General features: G+C 41.1%; 1 protein-coding gene across 1 annotated transcript in view; it reads left to right on the top strand.

Annotated features, from left to right (window-relative positions):
* Positions 1-20919, top strand: part of LOC126204464 (fatty acyl-CoA reductase wat-like) — a 267772-nt gene that overhangs the window by 185585 nt on the left and 61268 nt on the right. Inside the window, exon 6 of the mRNA XM_049938851.1 lies at positions 9476-9659. Coding sequence (XP_049794808.1) covers positions 9476-9659 — 184 coding nt within the window. The remainder of the gene's footprint in view (positions 1-9475; positions 9660-20919) is intronic.

Consider the following 20919-nt stretch of genomic DNA (forward strand, 5'->3'; position numbering starts at 1 on the left):
AACTGAAAAAGTGTCATGATGATCTCTCCATTGGCAAAAGAATCCAGAATAATCCCCCATTTGGATCTCCGGGAGGGGACTGCCGACGGGGAAGTGACCCTGAGAAAAAGATTGAATAACCAACCAAAAGATAACGTTCTACGAGTCGGGGCATGGAATGTCAGAATCTTGAACGCGGTAGAGAAGCTAGATAATCTCAAACTGGATATGCAAGGGTTCAACCTACATATCGTAGTGGTCAGTGAAGTGAAATAGAAATAAGACAAGGAGTTCTGATCGATTGAGTATAGAGTGATATCAACAGCAGCAGAAAATGGTATAACGGGAGTAGAATTCTTTATGAACAGGAAGGTAAGGGAGAAAGTGAGTTATTGTGAACAGTTCAGTAATAGGGACAGGGTTCCCTTATCAGAGTCGACACCAAACTAGCGCCGACAATTTTATAATTTCGGGCCATACTCAGCTCTTGCCGATTAATGTAATATAATACCCGCCTACTAATCAGGGCGTCTGTCTCCGTTGCTTTTGAGCGTGAATGGAAATTGTAGAAATTTTCTGTGGAGCAACATTTAATAATAAAGCGTTTTAAATCATCAAAAGCGATGAGCGGGAGCAGGCGCTTTAGATAAAGAACGGGGGAGTGCAGCGCCGCTGCTGTCGCCACGGCCGCTGCCGGTAGCCAGCAAATGGATCCCGGAGCTTTGCCGCATACGGCGTCCAGAAGAGGACAGTCCGCATGAAATCTGCCGCAAAATCGTTACTGGATAAAATTTTGATATCGGTGTGTCAGAAAGCGAAATAGATTGAATCTACGCTACCATTGCATTCACGTCTTCAGCATTCAGACAGAAGAGGCTATAAAAGTATTTTATGCCATCTGCTCTCGATCCACTGAAATTACGAGCAGAAACAACACACGCTACCGCTAGACCACAGGCGTAATCAGCCTAGGGTTTCTCTATCATGGGACAAGTTTTCCTCCAGGAATTGACGCAGTCTACAGTGTTGCCAGATTGTGCAGATAACCGGACTTAGAGAATTAGCGAGTTGGCCAGTTTTTTTATCCCGCGTCGCGATCGGCGCGGACTTAGCCTCTGAAGCGGCCGGCCGCCGGTCGAGTTTTATGTCGAAGAGTGTACATATTGTGTATTACCCGTCTTTCCCTATGGCTTACCACTGTTTTTCTTAGGATTCCGAACAACTTGCACCATTTTACATTGTCAAAAGCTTTTTCCAGGTCGATAAATCCTATGAACGAATCTTGGTTTTTCTTTAGTCTTGCTTCCATTATCAGCCTGTCTGGTGCCTTTACCTTTCCTGAAGCCAAAGTGATCGTCATGTAACACGTCCTCAGTTTTCTTTTCCATTCTTCTGTATATTGTTCTTGTCGGCAACTTGGATGCATGAGCTGTTAAACTTGTTTTGCGATAATTCTCGCACTTGTGGGCTCTTGCAGTCTTCGGAATTGTGTGGATGATGTTTTTCCGGAAGTCAGATGGTACGTCACCAGACTCATACATTCTACATATCAACGTGAATAGTCGTTTTGTTGCCACTTCTCCCAGTGATTTTTAGGAATTATGATAAAGTGTTATCTATCCCTTCTGCCTTATTTGATCTCAAGTCCTCCAGCTCTCTTAAATTCTGATCCTAATACTGGATCTTATATCTCTCCTAAATCCATTCCTGTTTCTTCTTCTCTCATATCACACAAATCTTCCCCCTCCTAGAGCCCTTCAAAGTTCTCTTTCCAACTATCTGCTCTCCGCATTTAACAGTGGAATTCCCATTGCATTGTTAATGTTACCAGCCTTGCTTTTAATTTCACCGAAGGTCGTTTTTATTGTCCTATATAGAGCGTCAGTCCTTCCGGCAATCATTTCTTTTTCGATTTCTTCCCGTTTTTCATGCAGCCATTTCGTCTTATCTTCCCTGCATTTCCTATTTATTTCATTCCTCAGAGACTTGTATTTTTATATTCCTAAATTTCGCTGAACATTTTTGTACTTCCTTTTTTCATCGATAAATAAGTATTTCTTCTGTACCCATGGTTTCTTCGCAGTTACCTTCTTCGTACCTATGTTTTCCTTTCCAACTTCTATGATTACCATTTTTAGAGGCGTCCATTCCTCTTCAACTATACTGCCTACTGAGCACCTATGGTCATCAGTCTCCTAGAACTTAGAACTACTTAAACCTAACTATCCTAAGGACATCACACTCATCCATGCCCGAGGCAGGATTCGAACCTGCGACCGTAGCGGTCACGCGGTTGCAGACTGAAGCACCTAGAACCGCACGGCCACACCGGCCGGTTACTGAGCTATTCCTCATTGCTGTATCTACAGCCTTAAAGAACTTCAAGCGTGTGTTGTCATTCCTTAGTACTTCCATATCTCCCTTCTTTGCATATTGATTCATCCTGATTAATCTCTTAAACTTCAATCCACTCTCTATAACTACTAAATTGTGATCTGAGTCTATATCTGCTCCTGGGTACGCCTTGCAATTCAGTATCTGATATCGGAATCTCTGTCTGACAAGGATGTAATCTAACTGAAATCTTCCCGTATCACCTAGCCTTTTGCAAGTATACCTCCTCCTCTTTGTGGTTCTTGAATAGACTATTCGCTATTACGAGCTGAAGTTTGTTACAACACTCAATTAGTCTTTCTCGTCTCTCATTCTTTGTCCCAAGCCCATATTCACCAGTAACCTTTTCTTCTGCTACTCCCCTACAACTGCTTTCCAGTGCTTCGTGACTATTAGATTTTCATCTCCTTTTTCGTATTGCATTACCTTTTCAGTATCCTCATACACTTTGTCTCTTCATCTTCAGCTTGCGACGTCGCAGTGTATACACGTACCGTCGTTGTCAGCGCTAGTTTGGTGTCGACTCTGATAAGGGAACCCTGTCCCTATTACTGAACTGTTCACAATAACTCACTTTCTCCCTTACCTTCCTGTTCATAAAGAATTCTACTCCCGTTATACCATTTTCTGCTGCTGTTGATATCACTCTATACTCAATCGATCAGAACTCCTTGTCTTATTTCTATTTCACTTCACTGACCACTACGATATGTAGGTTGAACCCTTGCATTTCCAGTTTGAGATTATCTAGCTTCTCTACCGCGTTCAAGATTCTGACATTCCATGCCCCGACTCGTAGAACGTTATCTTTTGGTTGGTTATTCAATCTTTTTCTCAGGGTCACTTCCCCGTCGGCAGTCCCTTTTTCAGTTACAGGCCTCATGTCCTGTTGATACACGTTATGAGTTTTTAATGCAGTGGTTTCCATTGCCTTCTGCTTCCTCATGCCGTTGACCGTTGCTGATTCTTCCCCTTTTAGGAGCAGTTTCCCACCTCAAGAACAAGAGAGTCCTCTGCACCTTTGTCTGCTCCTCCGTTGTCTTTGACAAGGCCGTTGGTAGAATGAGGGTAACTTCTTATGTCGGAAGTCTTCGTCCGCCAATGCTGATTATTAATTAAATTCAAGCTGTAGCGGGTTTCGAGCCCGGGAGCGAGGTCGTTTTCATCACTAACGAAAGACGCTACCCTCATCCTTTTTTTTCGATATTGTTCGTTGCATTTGTTCAGTGCGGATGTCCCATGACAGCCGTTCAAGTTTAGTGTTCAGCCGTTGACTAAGTTTTTTATTACAGAGGGTAGATAACCCTCTGACCGAACACGCTGAGCTACCGTGCCGGCTTGATCATTGCTGATTCTTCCCCTTATCCCTAGACCAAAGGTGCAATACATGTATAATGTTGCTATCAACGTTTCTGCTTGCTAACAGTGTTTCACTGCTAGATATTTCAAATCTATTTACATATTATATATGTTAATAAGTACATTGACATATGCGTCCAAAGGTGTTTATCACAGTAACATGTAAAAATTTGAAGGAAATCAGTGAAGCTCTTCTCCAGGAAACATCGTTCTGTACAGGATGAGTTACTAACTATTGCCGCCTAGAATAACTCCGAAAGTATGATAGTAGCTGAAAAGTTTGTGGACAAATGTTGCATGGGACAACGGGGGCCATAATATGACGTTGGTTTCTTGTTACAAGGTGGGGTCGCGTCACAGATATGAAGGTCAACTTCGTTTTTTTTTTTTTTTTTTTTTGTTTAATGGGGTGCTGTAGCTTGGTACTTATTTTCTGATAGTGGCTATCAAGGCGAATGAAATAATTTGTAACAGTAAGGTATTTGAAGGCAACGAAGGTCAAAAAGGTAGCATGAACGTCCATTTACAGAAGGCGTTCGAAGTGATGATCATTGGTATCAATGTAGTGCTGCAATCTTCTTATCATGGATTGAGTGGTATTCCTTAACACTTCGGCACAAATCGAAGCACATGCTCCGACAAGTCTCTCTCATATATCGTCCAAATTGTAAATATTCGCCGAATACAGCGTATCCCTCTAACGTGCCATTGACATGTAAACACCATTCGATAGTTTCGCAATACAACACTAATAGGAACGGTAAGACTAGTGTCGTCGGATCAAGCGAATGTGAATGATGTATTCCTTCGAAGAACAAGTCGATATGCTTCTCATTTATTGAGAATGCTAACAAAATTCATTGAGAGCTAGGGACTTATACACTGAAAGATATCCTCAACGTACTCACCCTAGACATCGTACATTTAAATATGTGTATGATAAATTGAGAACAACTGGATCTTTAACGCATTGGGAACATATCCGGAAAAGGAAAGTTACTGATGAGGAAACGGAAATTGGTACCCTTGCCACTGTGGTTCGAGATCCTTGTGTTAGTTCGTGTCAAATCGCAAGGGAATCTGGCATGAGCCAGAGTAGTGTAGTTCGTGTTCTGCATAGCCATAAATATCATTCTTACCATATCAGTCTCCACGAAGAATTAACTGGTACGGATTGTATGCATCGCGTTGAATTCTGCCGATGGGCTCAACTTCAGATTCAGAGGGATGACACATTTATTAATTTGATTTTATTTACTGACGAGGCTCCATTCACGAACCATGGAAATCTTAATTTGCATAACTTGCATTATTGGGCAGCTGAAAATTCATGTTGGCTGCGGCAAGTTGCACACCAAAAACCGTGGTCGGTGAATGAATGGTGTGGGATTCTAGAGGAGAGAATTATAGGACCACATTTTAACGAAGGAAATCTTAATGGAAGGAAGTACACCACATTCCTGCAAGAAGCATTAGATCTGTTATTGGAAAAATTTTTTTGGAAATTTGTGGTACCAAACTGCTGAGGTCATCGATCCCTAAGCCTACACACTACTAACTTAAACTAACTTACGCTATGCACACCACACACACCCGTGCCTGAGGGAGGACTCGAACCTCCGACGGGAGGAGCCGCGCGGACCGTGACAAGATTGCTAAGACCGCTCGGCTATCCCGCGCGGCTGTTATTGGAAGAAATGCCTTTAGGAGCAAGGAACAGAATGTGGTATCAGCACGTTGAGTGTCCGGCACATTTTCTGCTGATGGCTAGAAATGAGTTGCAGAGACAATTCTCAAATCGTTGGATTGGACTCGGAGTAGATGTGTCGTGGCCGGCTCGTCTGCCAGACTTGACGACTCTGGATTTTTTCTTGTGGGGATTCGCAAAAGACATTGTTTATAAAGACATTCCAACTACACCTGAAGATATGAGAGAGAGAAACTCCTATCATACTTTTGCAATTATTATTGGTGGCAATAGTGGTAATGTGTACAGCAATCTGGACCACCACCTCTGAACGTCTCACTGTATGGTGCAACAACATGCAATGTGTGGTTTTCATGAACAATAAAAAGGGCAGAAATGATGTTTATGTTGATTTCTATTCAAATCTTCTGTATAGGTTCCGGAACTCTCGGAATCGAGGTGATAATAGCTTTTTTTGATGTGTGTCCATTAATCTAAGAATCGACACCTTAAGTTGTTGAAATGATATCTTTGCCTTGTCATCATGTTTATCTATGCATTGCCATCTTTGGGAATCAGTAATGTATTTGAAAATGGGCTTATTACCAGAAACCTAGGTTGTGCAATAACATTAATAATTAAATTGTGGAACAAGGCCAAAAACAGTTTTGTTTAGTTAATTTACAATGTTTCACCAAGAACCCACAGTTGATTCTGTTAATAAGTACTGTTTTGTTTGTGGTCTATGTTGTTGAGAAATGAGCAATATAAAAGCAGGTCCCATGTAGTCGACTGCACTGCCATTTAAATGCGGCACGTTCGCTGTTTTCCTCTCTTCCCTGTATCGACCGGCCAAGCGCAACAGGCACAAACTGACATACGGGACCTGTAAGACACAATACATGCACGTTTACATGCCTACATTCAATATTCTGACGGTTATACTCGTTACTGACGTACCAACATTTCACATCTGCAAAGGCTTTCCACGCATTTATATTAACCTGTGATCTTGCTAGGTTAATAATTCATGTATGTTTCCTAGACAAATGTATTCCCGAAATTTATATTACTTATTTCTTGGTGTTGGGATGTTATTTTGATCAGCGTATATGTTTCGAATAACACCAACAGATTGTTGAGCTTGTCGTCATCTCACTGACCGCTCGCTAAATAATATTGTCACATGCTTTCACTTCATGCGACAACATATGCAAATATACGAGTATATGGATATTTACTGCAAATATTGATATCCACATTATGGATTTCTAAGGGCTCTTTCTTCGATGTTTTGTAACATATGTCCATTGGTCCCACCGACACATATTCTAACCTTAAAAACTGGAAATCATGAAACGCTATCACTTGCTCTCCGCAACCTACACCATTCCAACCCTACCCACTACGCTTTGTAAAATTTTGAACGCAAGCTGCAGGTTTCTTAGGCATGGAACAGCTTCAGAATATTGTTAACAAATTCAGTCAGTGGTTACGGATTGATTTTTGTTTCTCTGACTACCGGACATTATCACTGGTGGTGGAGGCTGGCAGTGGGACCCTAGCCGGCCGTTGTCGCCGATCGGTTCTAGGCGCTTCAGTCTGGAACCGCGCGACAGCTACGGTCGCAGGTTCGAATCCTGCCTCGGGAATGACTGTGATGTCCTTAGGTTAGTTAGGTTTAAGTAGTTCTAAGTTCTAGGGGACTGATGACCACAGATGTTAAGTCCCATAGTACTCAGAGCCATTTGAACCATTTGGTGGGACCCTATTTTCTGGTTCGGCTTAGTCTCGCCTCATTCTAGTAATTTCAGTTAGCTACTAATTTCCATCCTAACGCCCCAGAATGTTTAAACTGTTGTTGTTCAAGAAATTTAACGATTAGGTTAAATCAGAAACTATTGAGAGATTTCGTGCACTTTTCAGGATAGGACCATTGGGGGGAAAAGTGGGGGAGTCAAACAATAGTGCCATGCCTTTAGATCTAATGACGATTTGACAGTATGAAGCCTGAGACAACAAAAGGAGACAGGAGACAGTGACAGTGAATGGGAGCGAAGGGAGTGAGTGACTATGCAAAAAAAAAAAAAAAATTCCAAGCGTGCTCCCTCCAGAACGATACATTGAATATAAAACATAATTCGGATGAGAATTATAGGGCATTTATTAATTTATGTCCGAATGATTTTACACGAAAAACGAATCGATGTGAATCTACAAGTACGAAAACGGAAGAAAACTCTATTTTTTAAGCCTTAGCAATTTTTTAATATCTTTGGGTAAACGTCGAGGTGGCGAAGTTGAAATTTGTAACCCTCGAAGAAACGCAACGCACCAATTGACAGATTTTTTGAGAACACAGCAATTGCCATAACCCGATTTGCCAGAAACTTCACTCAATGGAAGAGGGTTCAAAATAAGAGAACACGTGTCTCAGTTTATCGTAAATACTTGACTGTTCCTGGAAAAAGGACAGACTTTTCGAGGTATTTCTCTGGTAGTCTGTGCCATTTAGGACACGGCATTCTGAGACACGGTAGCACAATGATTAGCACACTTAACCTTTCGCCCTGTGTTCGAAACCCGCTAATCACTTTCGTTTTTCATTTATATACCCATTTCCGTAAAAGATTACTACACGAACGTTTCTCAGTGGATATTGATATAACGTTGTCCTTCTTTCTGTACTAATTGTATGTCACAAGAATGATTTTTTTTAAAAAATCAGAAAACTATTTGAAATTATTTCCGGTGAATTTGCTGCGGTGTATCTTGATTCATAATGAACTGCAAGTGCCAGTTTTCGGAGAAGTGGTCCGTTATGCATCGTCTGCAGCGAAATTATGCCAACGCTTGGAATATTCACCAGTGTTAACGACGTTTTTTTCCTGCGTGAGATTCATATGAAGAAAATGTCACTGTGGCAAAGCTGCCTTCGTGCGATGGTCATGTTGTTCGCCATATCTGTATTTCGAACGTTTCTACGATCGGTCTTCCTGAAGAATAAAAATATCAACGAAGTGTAATAATTAATATAAGAAAAGATGTGAGAATGAAACATAATAATATCAGAATTTAATAAGACTGTAACTCCTCAACGTACATCACACACACACACACACACACACACACACACACACACACACACACACACACACACACTGCTACGGTCGCAGGTTCGGATCCTGCCTCGGGCGTGGATGTGTGCGATGTCCTTAGGTTAGTTAGGTTTAAGTAGTTCTAAGTTCTAGGGGACTGATGACCACAGATGTTAAGTCCCATAGTGCTCAGAGCCATTTGAACCATTTTGAACACACACACACGTCTGTGCGACTGACTGTGAAATCCACCTATAATTTTACAATTAATATAACGCCCTCGTATCCCACTATTTTATAAGAAACACTCGTTTAGTAACCTTCTACGGACTTGTGTAGATAAATGAAAACAATAAAAATAAAATAAAAGCAATAAGCGGGTTTCGAACACTGGCCGCAAAGTAAATAAGCTGTGACGCCAACCACTCAGCTTCCATTCCGCCTGCTGATATCGTGCGGTAAGCGATACCTAAATTACTTCGAAAATACCTTGAAAACTTGGACTGTCTTTTTTTCAGAAGCGGTCGAGTATCTGCGGACATTCCAAGACTCGTATTCGTTTATTTTGACTCCTCTTCCACTGAGCAAAGTTCCCGGGAAATTGGGTAATGGCACTTGTGGTGTCCTTTTGAGTCTCGTTCCTGCTCGCTATTTTGGTTATTAAGGCTGTAGAAGAACATGTTATAGGCACGGCCTGAACGTGCGCGGGGTGAGTCAGTGGTTGTTTTCCGGTTGTTTCCGCAGCCGCGCGGGATTAGCCGAGCGGTCTGAGGCGCTGTAGTCATGGACTGTGCGGTTGATCCCGGCGGAGGTTCGAGTCCTCCCTCGGGCACGGGTGTGTGTCTGTGTTTGTCCTTAGGATAGTTTAGGTCAAGTAGTGTGTAAGCTTACGGACTGATGATTTTAGCAGTTGAGTCCCATAAGATTTGACACACATTTGAACATTTTGTTCCCGCAGTGGTGAGCACGGCGGAGGAGCCGCTGGCGCTGTGGGTGAGCAACATGTACGGCCCCATCGGCGTGGCGGCGGGTGCCGGCGTCGGGCTGATGCGCGTCTTCCTGGCCGACCCCGACGTCAAGGCGGACCTCGTTCCCGTCGACCTGGTCACCAACGCCACCATCGCCTGTGCCTGGGACACCTGGTGAGAGCCCCACACTCTCTGTAACACTGACACCCTTTCTGCTGACTTCTTCTTCTTCTGTAGTGGTCAATCCAAGGATTGGTTTGCAACAGCTACAATGGCAGCTTGTCTCCATTCTGTGCGTCTTTCGGCGTTTCTCTTCATTTCTTTATAGGTGTTACATCCCACATCTTTCACGATTTGTTCCACGTACCTCAGTCGTGGTCTTCCTCTTGGTCTTTTTCCCTCGACATATCCCTCTATGATTGTGTTCAGGAGTCCTTTATGTCTTAATAGATGGCCTGTAAATTGCACTCTTCTTTTAACAATGAAACTCTAGAAGCTTCTCTTCTCACCTGCTCTTTCCAGAACCACTTCGTTTGTGACCTTGTCGATCCATTTTATTTTGAGCATGCGTCTATAGCACCACATTTCAAAAGAATTTAGCTTCTGGTCTTCCTCTGTCCCGAGAGTCCATGTTTCACACCCATAGCATGCCACACTCCACACATATGATTTCAAAAATCTTTTCCTGATTTCGAGGCTGCTGCTCTTAGATGTTAATATGTTTTTCTTCTTGTTAAAAGCAGCCTTTCCTTGAGCTATTCTACTTCTCACTTCTGCCTTGCTCCTTCCATCCCTGGTAATATTACTGCCCAGATAAGTAAATTTATCAACTTGTTCAAGCAGTTCATTGCCTACATGAACTTGGACTTTCACTTGATCTTCTTTGTCGCATGCCATTACTTTTGTTTTTGCTTTATTAATTCTCATATTATATTCTTCACCCATAACTTTATCCATTCTATTCAGTAGGACTACAAGATCTTCTTCACTTTCAGCCAGGACAGCTATATCATCGGCATATCTTATCATATCTATTCGTTGGCCATGAATTACTACACCTGTCTGTGAATTTTCCCTTACTTTTTTCAGCGCCTCTTCAATGTATACGTTAAAGATAACAGGGGATAGTGCGCAACCTTCTCGGACACCTTTCCGTATCTGCACCTCTTCTTGTTTTGTCCGTCCACGGATAACTGCTGTCTTGTTTTTGTACAGGTTCCATATCATTTTTCTATCTTTATGGTCTATTCCTACTTTTTGAGTACCTCAAACATCTTATCCCATTTAACATTATCAAAGGCTTTCTCTACATCTACGAAAGCTATGTATGTTTTCAGGTTCTTATCTAGTCGTTTCTCTATTATTAGTTTTAGAGCAAATATTGCTTCTCTGGTTCCTCTATCTTTCCGGAATCCAAACTGGTCTTCGGAGAGTGTATCTTCGACTTTTTGTTCTTTGCGTTTTAGGGTAACTGAGGTTAATATTTTAGAGGCGTGAGTAACTAGGCTGAGCGTCCTATAATTTTCACATCTTGTAGCATTTGCCTTCTTTGGAATGGGGATCATAATGTTTTTCTCAAAGTCTGTAGGAATTTTACCCTGCTCGTACATGTTGAAAACAAGATTATACAACTCCTGATTCAGTTTTGCTCCTCCATATTGCAGAAGTTCGGCTGGGATATTGTCTATATCAGGCGATTTGTTGTTTTTCAATTTTTTCAAAGCTATAATCATGATAATAAGCTTCTACATCCAGTTAAATACAGGATAATTCTAAATCGATTATGACTATTAATGCGTAATATACAGCGAGAGTGACACCATCAGACTATAGCATGCCGGCGTCCCCTGGAAACTTTATCAATAACGATAACGGCCAATCCTTCCAGCACCGGAAACCTTGGAAGAAGGTAACAAATAGGCACTTCTCAGAGCCAGTCCTGACGATTGTAAGCCTAAACGTCGAGGGAATTAGAAGCAACAAACAAGACATCTTATCGGAACTCTGCCAGACTCATAAATGGGATGTGTTATGCGTTCAACAAACCCACAGAGCCGCAGAAGCAAAAATACCTGAAATACAAGGAATGCGACTGGCTGTGGAAGCGCCACATCCTAAACACGGCAGTTCCATATTCGTTATAGCTGAGATGACGGTGACTTCTTTCAGAAAATGTACAGCCAATAATATCGAAATACTAACAGCTGAAATTAACCTCCAGGAAAAAAAAATTGCTTTCACCCCGCCCAAAAAACTTCACAAACCAAAACACCAAATTCATTGTAGGAGATTTTAACTGCCACAGCACCACTTGGGGGTATAGTGAAACAGACGAGAACGGGCACCTGTTGGAGGAAAGGCTGGAAACAAGAAACCTCACTATCCTCCATGATCTAAAACTTCCCCCCTCCTTCACAAGTAAAGTATGGAAACGTACATATAGCCCTAACAACTGCATTACCAGCTCAAACATAAAAGACTGCTGTACTAAAGTAGTATATCGTCCAGTAGGGATACAGGTGTATACAGCAGTCAAGACCACTACAGTACCGTTTCGCAGAAGATTTAATTTTAAAAAGGCCAACTGGAAAACTTTCGCAGACGACCTGGATAAAGCCATAGTAAACCTTACCCGAACCCCAGAGAACAACCAGTCATTTGTGCAAATGCTACAGAGAATCTCCAGACAACATATACCATGAGGCTGCCGACAGTAGTACATCCCTGGTCTCTCACACGACTCCAGGCATCTCCTAGCCAAGTACGAAGAACTATACCAATAGAACCCCTTTAATCAAGAAAAAATAGCATGTCGTGCGGCTTTGATGGAAATGATATGTGAAGCTCGGCAAAATAGATGGATGGAGACCCTGAAGAGGATGGATATGACACATAGCAGCAAAATACCCTAGAATCTTATTAAAAAAACTTGACAGAGACCCAAATGGTCCCGAACAGTCTAACGCGGTAACACCTAATCCAGTGGCTCATCAACTGCTCCTGAATGGAAAGACCAAGACAAAACAACAGAAAGTAAAAATTAACAGACCTTTAGAATGAGAAACTGATAGGTTTTTAACACCTTTTACAACGATAGAATTCAACAAGGGTCTCAGCAATATGAAAAGCGGCAAAACAGATGGGGTGGATGACATGTGCATGGAGCAGATCAAACGCTTTGGACTGGGCACAAAGAACTGGTCCTGCGACTTTTCAATCATTGTCGCAAAAGATGTAATATCCCCAAGATGTGGAGGAAGGCAAGGATAGCGGCACTCCTGAAACCCGGGAAGAATATCATGTACTAGCGAAATACTGTGCTTAACAGAACACATAGAGGAAGGACACGAAAATAAAAAGATAACAGGGCTAGCCCTGGTCGACCTTAGCTCTGCATATGATACAATTAACCACAGGCTACTGCTCCAGAACCTCTATAATGAACTATCAATTTGTTAAGATTATCGAGAGCCTATTACAAAATAGACAATTTTTTGTTGCCCTCAATGGGCAAAAGGACAGATTAGTAAAAAAGGTCCGGCCCAAGGAAGCGTTTTGGCGCCCTCCCTATTTAATCTGTGTACCAACGACCAACCGATTCCTAAGCATAGGAAAAATTTTCTTAAGCGGATGACCTGGCAATTACAGCACAGGGGAGAACCTCTGAGGATGTAGAACAGAAGCTGGTGAAAGCTCTTAGAGAAATGTCAAACTATTATAAACACAACTTTCTTAAGCCAAACCCGTCCAAAACACGTCATAGTCTTCCACCTTCGATCCAGGCAAGGTAACCGTAAACTTAAGGTCTCTTGGAATAATACCACATTGGAGCATACCGAGAGACCAACTTACTTGGGCGTGGTGCTCGATAGATCTCTGACATACAAGTACCATCGTGAAAAGACGTGACAGAAGGTAAATGCCATAATTATTACTCTGCGGAAACTAAACAGCAAATGGGGTGCTAAACCTTCAATATTAAGAACCACCGCACAAACGTTATGCTTCTCTACAGCCGAATATGCTTGTCCAGTATGGTCCAGATCAACTCATGCAAAGAAGGTTGACATAAGTCTTAATGAAATATGTCGAATAACAACGGGATACATGAAACCTACTTCCCTACCAAAGCTACATAGAGCTGCCGGGTTTGTGTATCTACATAGAGCTGCCGGGTTTGTGAATCCCAACTCTCGAAGAACATCAGAGGCTCAGACAAATTATTGACGATCGGCATCCCTGGGCGATTGAAATCCCGTAAAATGTTCTTAGCCACTATAATAGAAGAACCACCAGCTGACTACCCACCTGCACCGGAAGTGCCCAGCTGATTCAGTACAAACTGGAAGACATGGAGGACACTGAACCGAATAAGGACAGGGGTTGCCCAGTGAAGACAAATATTATTAGGTGTGGTCTTGCAACCACGGATGATAAGTGTGACTGTGGCGCTGTGCGGGACATGGAGCATCGGCTCGCCTGCCCAAACTGCCCTTATAGGTGCAACCCTGGCGATTTATAGCTGGACATGAAAGAAGTCTTGGACGTGGCCCTATACTGGGCTGAAAGATTGTGAACTGGTTTCCGGACGTGAAAAGCGATAAGAATGAGAGAGAATGTAAAAGACAGTCCAAAATTTCGATCTGTGTACAAGAACAGTGAGTCAGAACTCAGTACACGCTCGATGATGCATTAAGTGAAGGGATCTGTGTCATAAGCGAAAGGGATAGATCCTGTATAAGAGGTATTTGTTGTGTTATAATTTAACACCTGTCGTTCTGACATCAAAGTGTAGAGAAGATTTTGTCTGCGATAAAACCAAACACGTCCATCTACCACGAACATTCTAAGATGATGATGATGATGATGATGATGATGATCATCATCATCATCATCATCATCACCACCATCACTACCATCATCATCATCTTGGGGTTATACATATTTGCCTTTTCCAAAATCAAACAATTTGAACCTCATCACACATTCTTCTTCGTGATCTACTACTCCTTTTCTACCATTTGGGCGTTCTTCATAGATTTTCCTTGGTATTCAGCCTTGATACATATGTAGTAGATGATCATGCCATTCCTTTCTGTATTGTTGGATCTTTTCCACTATTTGTAGAACATTTAGCTCCTCTCTTATCTCACTGGTTTTCTTGTGTGCTTTGAATCCAACCAAACGTCTTAGAAGTCTCTCCTCAGCCACATCAATTCTCTGTAATTGTTTTTTCACTGAAGTCCATACTTTGGATATGTAGAGCAGCGTTATAAAATTTGAATACTGTCTCTGTCCTGCTTTTGTTCAGGAGCGTTCTTTTAATCGTACCTAGCGTTTGGAAATAACTTCGTAGCTTCTTTTTTTCCAAGAACATTATTATAAGTATGAGATATCACAGCCCAGGTAACTGTCTACATGTTCTTGTTCCAAAATGTAGTTCTTTATTATGATTTTAGCTTTAAGATGTTATTTTCCACAAAAGGTCATAACGTTTATGGATACATCCAGAATGAGATTTTCACTCTGCAGCGGAGTGTGCGCTGATATGAAACTTCCTGGCAGATTAAAACTGTGTGCCCGACCGAGACTCGAACTCGGGACCTTTGCCTTTCGCGGGCAAGTGCTCTACCAACTGAGCTACCGAAGCACGACTCACGGCCGGTACTCACAGCTTTACTTCTGCCAGTACCTCGTCTCCTACCTTCCAAACTTTACAGAAGCTCTCCTGCGAACCTAGCAGAACTAGCACTCCTGAAAGAAAGGATATCATCTACATTCACGCCTACGGCAATATTCTGCAACTCACATCCAAGTGCCTGATTGAGGGTTCGCAGAAACACTTTTAGACCATTACTCGACTTTTCCCCTCTAGAATAACATGTGAAGAAATGAACACTTAAATTTTTGTGTGCGAACTTTGAGCGTTTCATCATCTATTTACCTGGGGAAGCTTGAGCAATGGCTAACTCTACAACTTGATACGGATTTCACCAATTAACCTTTCGGCAAGATGCAGCATCCCCACATTGAGGAATCGAGGTGACCACATTTTTAAATCAACCTCTTCGAAACGGTTGGATCAGTTGATGCTGTCGCAATAAAGGGGCAATTCAAGATAATTTTTCATTAAGAAATTTCCGCCATTTGATTGGAAATTTTTCATTTGTCTTACATAATCATGATTTCGGCATTATAGCCACTCTCAAGTGCATGTTGCAATGTTAAAGTATATCTGACCTGTATGTGACATGTCATCTTATAGACCAATTGTCATATTTTAGGACATGCGTACATATCGGAGATAAGTAATATGACTGACATTGTGACAGCGAATAACTATTGACTAACGGTATGTCGTATTTAATAGACAGTATATTCCTGTCTCCTGCATTCGAATACTTAATAGCTGAAATTTAGTGCAGTATTCAATTAGTCTTTCTCTTCCCAGCCTATATTCTCCCATAGCTCTGTTGTCTATTCATTATCCTGCACGATTAATATCCATATTTACGTTCGCTATCTCTTCATTTTCTGCTTCTGACGTTGGTATGTATACTTTAATTATTGTTGTTAACATTGTTTTACCATCGATTCTCAGGTCGACAAACCTACCACTGAACTATTTACTCACTCTCTGCTTTACCCTCGAATCCATAATGACTTCTACTACAGTTCAACCATTTTCAGTTGCAGTTGATGTTCTCCTATACTGTTCGTCCGACAGCAACTTCTTACCTTCTTTGCGTTTCACTTCACTGATCTTCAGCATATCGAGACTGATCATCCTAACTTTTCCTTTACAGATTTTCTAATTTCCCCAACACTTCAAACTTCTGACCTTCCACTCTGCGACTCATAGAATGTCATATTTTCGTATGGTATCCGACATTTTTCTCATTGTCACTTCGCTCTTGGCAGTCCCCTCCTGAAGATCTGACTGGGGAAATAATCCGGAAAATTTTGTCGATAGAGAGATCATGACGAAACCTTTACAAAACTGTAATAGCTTTCAATTCGTTACTATACTTTTTGGTACCCTCACTGCTTATCAGATAGCCCAGAAATCTTGATTCTGTATTCACAAACGTGAACTTCTTTAGATAAAGTGTCGTACCCCTATTTTGCAAGGCTTCAAATATCTGTAGTAACATCTTAGAATGTTCTTTCCATTTCTGATTTGCATAGGGAGTTAGTTGGCACACAGCTTCTATTTCTTGCCACCGTGGAGTTAGAACACTGGCATCGTGCCAGTGGAGAGTGGTATAACTACAGTCCGCATGGAAGCATCACGAAGAGAGGACGCTTGTTTCATCGTTTATCTGACTGATGATTATTTTCGTCGTAAGCATTTTGTTCTGGTCAATCTGTAGGTCGAAAGAGTAGTTGCATGCTTGTATCACAATCTTTTGCGTCTGATGTTTGGGTCTGTGTTTGTTCTCGATATCCCCAAGGGGCTATTAATCAGCATAGTTAGGTAGGGGGTCGGTTGACATAGCTCTGACAACTCGCTTTACACATATATCAAGTAACCCTCCACTACAGTTCGTTAAAAAACAAACAATTTCTCTAAAAAATGAATTCACACACATCACACCAGAAGAAATTTGCCCTTTGCCCAAAGCCAGTCCATGATAGCAATCCAGCTGTGGCAAAGAAAGAAAGTTTATTGCTATTTTAATTGACAGTCCCGTCGGTGCTAAAGAACAAATAAGAAGAAAAAGCCATGTACAGCCAAGAGGTGGAACATGACGAAGGTTGATAAGTCGAAGAAAAAGAAAGCTTCTCATGAAATGTCAATTTGAATTTTCTTCTGCAGATTCAGATGAGGGAGTGTCAGACATTATCTATGCGGAGAGTAGCGACAGTTTGGCCTTTCTTAATGGTAGTTCAGAGGCTGAAGAACCTCTTTATGGCGAGGAGCTTCCACTCTCAGTCTCCTGCCAAGCACACGATTAGGGTTCTCATTCGGCACTTACCACGAACAAAGAAGAACCTCAAAAAGATGCCAACAAGTCACATCATACAAGACCAATAACGAACCCCCCACAGTCTCAAGAGCCTCCTGATCACCATGAATGCCATGTAAACGACTTTGTTTTGGTAAATCACGATGACTGCCAGTACCTTGGGTAGATTGTCAAAATCGGTGGAAACAAGATTTGCGTGTCCATCATGGTTATAAAGGAGGAAAATTCTAGATGGTCAAATGAGGAAGCTTCAGTTTGATACGACTAAAGTAAAAATACGTGGACGCCTTAAAATAGCGGTTATCTCACACATTTGTAACTGATTTTAAACACTGAGCTAATGTATTTGAGTAACTATAGGTAGTTATAATAACAAGCTGAACTTATTTTACTTGAAGATTTCATTGCATTTCATACATTTAATAAGTTCATACTGTTGTCTATACATTTAAGCAAAATCTATTTTTGTTCATGTGTTATTTAACCATGACGAATTTATTTTTGAAGAATATGTTCCTTGAAAAGGAAGTTGCCATAATTTTGATAAAATAAAAATTTTTCTTCGAAAATTCGTTTGATCTGCCTCCCTATTAATATCAGGTTATTCCAATTCTCTTCTAGTGATATGCTACACACAAAACACCCAAAGTTGTTCTGCATAGTTGCAATCATTTTGGAGAGGTAATTTTTGGGTCACCTAAACACATATTTAATTCATCAGGTTACCGTCCATTCGGAAAGTGGGTACACTCAGCCACTGTCATGTGGCGTATAAATTATAGAGTGCAGCAATGAGTCTTCCTTTTTTAGATTTTATTACGTAGATCCAGATTTCGGATAGTGGCTAGCCATTCTAAATGCACTATTTTCTATTCTTGATGCATGTAAGTCCCTGTTGTTCGGGCATCAGTCACATTTCTTTGAATACTCAAAGAAAAGGACGACTAATTACTGCACTCTATAATTTATAAGACATATTTAGTTAATGAGTCCTACATGATTTTGTAGCCTGAAATTTAAGCTATCTGCCTCATTCAGAATTTCTCCAGGTATTGCACAAATAATAGCAAAAGTAAAAGGCAACATCTGTTTGTAGACCTGGTCCCCTCAACATTGGCACTTTATCATCTATTTAAATATTTGCTACTGAACTTAATTCTCTCACAAAAGCTTTATCCAATGGTGTCATAAAAACGGAAACTGATATACATTTAATCAAAAACGGAATATTCAATATTGATACTATTTTCTTCAAGAGGAAAGAGCAGTATGTTTATAGGGCACGGAAACTAATGAATGGTATTTGCAAAATTTGAACTGATTAAACACTTTATACCATGAAACACTGGATCACTTAATTTAGTTTCTCTGTGAGTTGTAGTATACAGCTTACTTGCCTCTATCAACATTCTTGCTCCTCTGACTCGTTTTGAAACATAAATCAAGAGATTATTGTAATTAATATTGTTTTTCTCAATGACTCCTAGTTCCTCCGTAGTATTTATCTCTTCTGCTGTAGATTTTTTCCTTGGCGATAAGTGCCCTCTGGGGTTATATATGAAATGGATCATGGCATTTAATATTCAATTTGTATTAAAAACTTTATTTTTCATAGAGCTTCTAAGAATACTTGTCCACATATTTTTTCTCTTTAAAAATATCATTTATCTCTGATTTTTGTTTGTTTGAATAAGTACATGTTATTTGGGGACACATGTAACTCTACCCAATAACTCTACCCAACTAGTTTTGCTATTCTACTCTTCATATTAAAAAAATAGATGGATCTTTAGTTGTCATTAAAGAACCTACAAGGTCATCATTATTTATCACATCATCATAAAACTGTATCTTTCTTCCATGTCGCAGTATTTATATATTATCAGTCCCCGTTCACAATGTATCACCATGAGGTGAAGCATCCAGTCAGAATCAAAAACAGTTTTTACACTCAAATGTGGAATGACCCGAAAGTTACTTTTCTTTTCACATCAAGTATTTTTGAAGGATAGATAAACTTGTTTCCTAACAGGTTTGCTAATTTTCCCTGTATCTTCTACAGTTTATACAAAGCTATAGGCTCCTCTGTGATTTTATACTTTTTCTTTATGTGGTGATCGAATGTCACGCTAATCCCCGAACAAAAGCATCAGGTGGTGGTAAACTTTTGATACTTGATACCTGAGAAATTCCTGTCCAAGTATGTGCTCTCTCTCTCTTTTATCTCTCGACCTGTAGCGTGCCACTGCCGGATCTTCATACGCTGTCGGTCCTGGTAGACCTAACCACAAACAAAGCAGCGTTTACACGGTAAACCCCTGTGGAATACTGATGTGCATGAGAACTCCTTCCAAGGTAAATGCTTGACTGAAAATGGATTCTATCATATGCTCTAAGCTACCATCTGGTGAGGAAGGTTCTCACAACTGGAAATTCAATAGCATAAAAGATACTGTTTATTTAGAAAATTGAATTTGCAGGTGCTGGATATAACTTTTATTTGGTCGGAAAAGCTCATATTCAGCAGCTACATGTCCTAATTACGTAATTACACTGCTGCAGATTGTGACGTCTTATTGGAAAATTTTCATCTGTGAACTCTCACCTTGACATACAGGGATGGACTCGGCTAGTGCACAGTGACACTGCCAGAGGATGTCCGGCCCCTCTCTCCCTCCCCACTCATCCCAGAAAAAATCGGTAGAGAGAAGACTCACGCTGTGATGGAGAGGAACAATATCATGAGACGAAATTCAAATCAAAGTCAATAATATACTGATACATATTCGTTATTTAATTAGTTTTTAGGAGACAGGGTTCCCCAACTTGGGTAAACATCGTGACTGCATCCCCCCCCCCCCCACTTTTACCCCCACCCTTGCTCCCCATGGCATTATAATTATAATCACTGGGGAATGGAATGAAGTGCAGTATAGCAGCCACCATTTGGGGTCTCCCGCTTGTGGGTCTATCGCCAGGGCGCCGCCACGAAGGTCAGAACATACCAGTGTCTTACAGATCGTGTTACTAAACACCACCGACCACGGACCGGATCCTTTGATCTTGTGGCCCCCAAACAAACCTTCAAGTGGTGGCATTCTGTTGATTGGCAAATTCCAGACTCGCTTCCTGTTTCTGTCTCTCTCAAGAGGCCACTCCCCGTTTGTCTGTGTGAAGCAACGTCTCCAAACACAAAGATGGAGGTTTTCATTTCTCCTCAGAGTGCTGTATTCCTATTGGCTAGTGCTAGATACAAAGCAAAAGCTGATGTAATTTCGATATCAAAAATAGAACCAAATAATCCATTTGCACTACCCTGTCAAATTAATTGTTTAACAATTTACAGGAGTCAAATAGATCCCCTTAAACACTCACTTTCACCTTACTCGTACAATGATCTTTCTTCATAACAGAACATATTTTCAACGTCTGAGCATCACATGCAAACATTACGCAAATCAGGT

This window comes from Schistocerca nitens, chromosome 9 (genome assembly GCF_023898315.1).
Source record: "Schistocerca nitens isolate TAMUIC-IGC-003100 chromosome 9, iqSchNite1.1, whole genome shotgun sequence".
Lineage (NCBI taxonomy): Eukaryota > Metazoa > Arthropoda > Insecta > Orthoptera > Acrididae > Schistocerca > Schistocerca nitens.